Source organism: Heterodontus francisci, chromosome 6, assembly GCF_036365525.1.
Source record: "Heterodontus francisci isolate sHetFra1 chromosome 6, sHetFra1.hap1, whole genome shotgun sequence".
NCBI classification, from domain to species: Eukaryota; Metazoa; Chordata; class Chondrichthyes; order Heterodontiformes; family Heterodontidae; genus Heterodontus; species Heterodontus francisci.
In genome coordinates, this window is record NC_090376.1 from 44044146 (window position 1) to 44050145 (window position 6000).

Consider the following 6000-nt stretch of genomic DNA (forward strand, 5'->3'; position numbering starts at 1 on the left):
GTGGTGGTGAGCTGCCTTCTTGAACCGCTGCAGTCCATGTGGGGTAGGTATACCCACAGTGCTGTTAGGAAGGGAGTTCCAGGATTTTGACCCAGCGACAGTGAAGGAACGGCGATATAGTTCCAAGTCAGGATGGTGTGTGATTTGGAGGGGAATTTGCAGGTGGTGGTGTTCCCATGCATTTGCTGCCCTTGTCCTTCTAGTTGGTAGAGGTCGGGGGTTTGGAAGGTGCTGCCTGAGGAGCCTTGGTGCATTGCTGCAGTGCATCTTGTAGATGGTACACACTGCTGCCACTGTGCGTCGGTGGTGGACGGAGTGAATGTTTGTAGATGGGGTGCCAATCAAGCGGGCTGCTTTGTCCTGGATGGTGTCGAGCTTCTTGAGTGTTGTTGGAGCTGCACCCATCCAGGCAAGTGGAGAGTATTCCATCACACTCCTGACTTGTGCCTTGTAGATGGTGGACAGGCTTTGGGGAGTCAGGAGGTGAGTTACTCGCCTCAGGATTCCTAGCCTCTGACCTGCTCTTGTAGCCACGGTATTCATATGGCTACTCCAGTTCAGTTTCTGGTTTTCAACATGCAGAAGTACTGATTCATCAGCCGAGGGAGGGCGGTAGATGGTAATCAGCAGGAGGTTTCCTTGCCCATATTTGACCTGATGCCATGAGAATTCACCATCCCTGGGTATGTCCGGAGTCAATGTTGTGGACTCCCAGGGCAACTCCCTCCCGACTGTATACCACTGTGCCGCCATTTCTGGGGAGTCTATCCTGCCGGTCCGATGAGACTTACCTAGGGATGGTGATGGAGGAGTCCGGGACATTGGCTGTAAGGTATGATTTGGTGAGTATAACTATGTCAGGCTATTGCTTTACTAGTCTGTGGGAGAGATCTCCCAATTTTGGCACAAGTCCCCGGATGTTAGTAAGGAAGACTTTGCCCGGTTGACTGGACAGGGTGTGCCATTCAATATCAACATCCTGGGGTTACCATTGACCAGAAACTGAACTGAACCAGCCACACAAATACTGTGGCTACAAGAGTAGGTCAAATGCTGGGAACTCTGCAGCGAGTAACTCACCTCCTGACTCCCCAAAGCCTGTCCACTATCTACAAATCACGAGTCAGGAGTGTTATGGAATACTCTCCACTTGCCTGGATGGGGCAGCTCCAACAAAACTCAAGAAGCTCGACACCATCCAGGACAAAGCAGCCTGCTTGATTGTCACCCTGTCCACTGCTGGCGCACAGTGGCAGCAGTGTGTACCAAATACAAAATGAACTGCAGCAACTCGCCAAGCCTCTTTCAACGGCCTCTTCCAATCCTGTCACCTCTACCACCTAGTAGGGCAAGGGCAACAGACACATGTGAACACCACCACCTGCAAGTTCCCCTTCAAGGCACACACGATCCATACTTGGGACTTATCATCATTCATTCACCATCGCTGGGGCAAAATCCTGGAACTCCCTAACAGCACTGTTGGTGTACCTGCACCAGATGGACTGCAGTGGTTCAAGAAGTCGGCTCACCATCACCTTCTCAAGGGCAATTAGAAATGGACAATACATGCTGGCATTGTTAGCAAGGCTTGCAACCCATGAAAAAAGATTTTAAAAATCTGGCAGTTTAGTCTCTCAATCCCTCCATTGCCTGTGATTTGTCGTGCTGCTTGTCAGATATCTAGTATTGATTGAGCAGAGATTTTCTCCAATTAAATATTAAGAGAACAATGGGTCCTCACCACAAATTTTGTTCCCTAGCTACCAACTCCATCCCTCTCCCTGGCCACCTATTGAGGCTGAACTAGACTTCACAATATTGGCATCCTATTTGACCCTAATGTGAGTTTCAGACTCCTTAATCCTCTCCATTACCAAAACCCCCTCCTTTCACCTCTGTAACATCGCCAGTCTCCGCCTCTGCCTCAGTTCATCTGTGCTGAAACCCTCATCCATGTCTTTATTACCACTAACCTAGACTTGTCCAGTGCTCCCCTTATTTTCAAATCCCTCCATGGCCTCTCCCCTCCCTATCTCTAAATCCTTTCAACCAATATTGCCCTTAAAATTTAGTTGTTGTGCATGGCCCATATTTTTCAGTGCATGGTCCCTTTTAAATTTTTTGTGGGGCTGCACATCGCACAGCTTTGCGGGCACATTGCTTGAAAACTCTGTGCTCCTCCTATTCTGGCATATTGTGCATCCACAATTTTCTTCACATTTTCCTTCATCGTGCCTTCAGCTGTCTGGGTCCTAAACTCTGGAATTGTCTTCCTAAACCTCCACTCCTCTCTACCTCTTTCTCCTCCTGTAAGAAGTTTCTTAAAACCTACTTCTCTGAACAAGCTTCTGGTCAGCTATCCTGACCTTATGTGGCTTAGTGTAAAATTTTATTTGATAAAGGCACTATATAAATGCAGGTTGTTGTTACTCTTCTCATTGTATACATGGGAACACATTGTCCAAGATAAAAAGGCTGTACTTTTACATTTCACTAATTCACAGAAATGAACTGCAGTAACAGCTTGCCTCTCTCTGTCTTGATTGATCGTTAAGATTCAATATGACCGTGTAGAGTTTAGAAATAGCACTATACGAATTATATCAGTGTCAGTGATATATGTGTTCATTTCATCAACACTACGTGTGAGAAAGGCCTAAGAATTGCGAAACGAATAAAGTTTGATACTAATTTTGAAATAAATATGTAATATTTAATACTTGCATCATGAAGCTGCCATTTTCTCTTGTATTTGTACAGGGAAAGAGGGAATCCTGCGATGTCATCCCGACCTGGCTGGGAGGGATTTGCTCAGAGGAACACTGTCACCCGAATCCCAGGGTGAGCAGAGCCAAGCCGGGTTAAACAATCTCACTCCAGGCCAGACATCCCAGCTTAGCGACTTAAATGCTTCTTACAAGAACAGATTCAACTTCCCATTTGTGATCTGTGCCAGGATGAATGACATTGACACCATCATCCAACAGCTCAGCAGCAGAATCCGCAACAGCCCGGAACACGAGCTTCAGATCAGTATCGAGGAGGTTAAAAAGATCTGCCACCTCCGTCTTTTGTATATCTCCACCCAGTTAGCCCAGGTCACCAAGCTGTAATAAGAAGGGTTATCAGAGAGATTCAAAACATCAAATACTAGGACATCAGACGTCACGCTCTGAATGGAATGTAGAATGCAGAATGTAACATCGCAAATCGAAAATAAATCATTTTAGAAATCTAATAAAGGCAGCAAAGCTAGAATCTGTTCTGTTTTGTTTAATTTCATTCAATCTTACACTGTGAAGAGAAGAAATGTATTTGCACATTATCTCTGGCACTATCCTGAATGTTAGAATACTGAGATTATTGGTGCAGATGGTTATAATTTATTGAACATAGGCCCCCTGAAGATGCCCTTGAATTTGGTCATATAATGAATTAAAGTTCGGAAATCTCAACGGAATTCCCAGAAAGCAGCGATGTGAGACTAAGCACGTCTTCACTTTGAAAGAGCCAGTTAAGGAACAATGGGCCGAATGGCTTCCTTCTGTGCTGTAAGTTTCTATGATTCTATGAAATAGAATTCCATTGAATTAGTCATTAACCTAAAGCACACAAAAAATGAAATACTGCCGATGCTGGAAATCTTTAAAAAAGGCAGAAAATGCTGGAACTACTCAGCAGGCCAGGCAGCATCTTGTGGGGAGAGAAACCAAGTTAATGTTTTAGGTCAATGACCTTTTGTCAGAACTGGCAAAGATTAAAGATATAACATGTAAGCTGCAGAAGAGAAGGTTGAGAGGATATTTGATAGAAGTGTTCAAAATCATGATGGGTCTGGACAGAGCAGACAGGGAGAATCTGTTCCCACAGGTGGAAGGATCCAGAACAATTGACAAGAGAAGCAATAGCGACATGAGGACAAACCTTTTCACACAGACAGTGGTTCACATCTGGAATGCACTGCCTAAGAGTGTAGTGGAGGCAGATTCAATCGAGCTGGCCACCTCTGAGGAGGAGGAGGAAGCCTCAGAGGGTGCACTGTCACATCATTCCCCCGCACCCTTTACCAGCAAAGATACTATCACATCGGTGGGTTTCTGTTCGCATTTACATTCAGGCATCACAGATGCATGTGAACAGCTGACGGAGGCTGTGACAGCTGACACCACTGACAGTTGGAGGACTCTGGAGGCCAGGCCCTGCTGAGCCCGAGGCTGATGGCGTGCCTCTGGAATTACTGGAAACACGGGAAATGCTGCAGCTGCAGTGAGAGGTAAGGCAGAGATGCCAAAGGCTATTTGTGCCCAGGTATGGATGATGGAGGAGTCCATCCAGGCCTTGAGTGCTGCCATGTCTCTGACTGGTGCACACGTGACTTCCCCATTGAGAGACTGACGACTTGCATCGAGAGCCTGACCCAGCAGACCACTCAATGGCTACCAGAGATGTGAGAGGACCTGCATACACGCACCTTGTCCGTGAGCTCAATGCAGCAGTGACAAGGCCAGAAGGTGACGAAGCACCTGGGAAGTACAGGTGTGCCTTGCAAGGGAGGAGTGACTGCCTCCCCCATCTAGGGACTCCTCTTAGGGTGCTCCTGGTGTGGGAAGCAACTTCTCAGTCCCTCTGCCAGTTTCGCCAGTGCCTCCATAAACCCCAATGACAGAGGAGGGTCCTGCACCTGTGCAGGAAATCTTCAGTGTGTCGGGTGCCTCCATGCCTCAGGCAGCCAGAGGACAGCCCAAGGTCTTCCCAAGCCACAGGGCAGCAAGGTCAGCAGCCTGCCTCCAGCTCAGCTGACAGGTAGGGAGTGCACCATGTAGAGCACCTGGAAAAGATTTAAGTTGCACTTAGGGGTTCACGAGTGAATGTACATTCCGATGGATAGGGTTGCATTTGTTGTCAAACAGAATAAAGAATTTACGTTATCTCCTTCCTATTGTTGATGCCTTATGGGACTTCAGTTAAACCTTTCCTCTGAAGGGACTGGAAGTGAGGGATCAAGCCGCGAACACTCAACGCTTTGGCCTTGACACTTTGCGATGTGCACCCGGGAGCTGCAGTGCAGAAGGAAGAAGGCGACAACAGGGCTGCTTAAAGGTCTTTATTGTTGCAGTTCCAGAAGGTGGTAAAGGTTATAAGAAACGTGAATGTATAATGGCTTCTCAAGACTTCCTTGTGCGTATCTCATGGCGACTTTCCTGCTGTCCCTGATTAACAACCCTCTGGGTGAAGAAGTTCCTTCTTAATTCAGTCCTAAATCTGCTCCCTCTAATCTTGAGGCTATGCCCTCTTGTCCTAGCTTCACCTGCCGGTGGAAACATCCTCTCTACTTGTATCTTATCTATTCCCTTCATGATTTTATATGTTTCTATAAGATCCCCCCTCATTCTTCTGAACTCCAATGAATATAATCCCAATCTACTCAGTCTCTCCTCATAAGCCAACCCCCTCAACTCCGGAATCAACCTAGTGAACCATGCTCCTCAACAGGGACCACAGTCTTTCTGGCAGGCTTGTCAATGCACCAAGCATTTCCGTGTGCATACCAATCAGGTTTTTTCTATATGCCACCCAATCAAAGTCCTCATCTGAGTCCTCTGCTGAGGAACTCGTGTGTGACCTTATTCTCTGGCGAGCTGGCACCTGCACTACCCTTTTCCCCACGCTGATTGCAGGCCACTCATGCCCAGTGTCTCACCACAAACAGATCATGCCTCTAAAGAACGCGTAGTATCTGAGCTGGTGGTTGCAAGTGTGAGAGCAAGTAACAGTGTTCCTTCATCATCAGTCTCTTCTTTCAATTCCACATCTTGCTCCTGCACCACTGCCTGGCCAGGTTGCAGTTCTTAGGTATCAGAGAGGAAAAAGACAGAAGGGTTGGGTTGCGGGGAGGGGAAGGAGGTGAAAGCAAGATGTTTAGACCAGTGTTGTCCAATGTTTTCACCACTTGCTACACGCGGTGAATTGGCCACAGACATGTGGTGAATTGATGCT

The 6000-nt window shown here is 47.1% G+C and overlaps 1 protein-coding gene across 1 annotated transcript in view; it reads left to right on the forward strand.

Moving 5' to 3' along the window:
- The window catches only part of LOC137370950 (2-oxo-4-hydroxy-4-carboxy-5-ureidoimidazoline decarboxylase-like), a 36927-nt gene extending 33666 nt beyond the window's left edge, over nucleotides 1-3261 (forward strand). The window contains exon 2 of the mRNA XM_068032833.1: nucleotides 2764-3261. Within this exon, the coding sequence (XP_067888934.1) occupies nucleotides 2764-3116 (353 nt within the window). The 3' untranslated portion in view covers nucleotides 3117-3261. The remainder of the gene's footprint in view (nucleotides 1-2763) is intronic.
- The last annotated feature ends 2739 nt before the right edge of the window (nucleotides 3262-6000 follow it).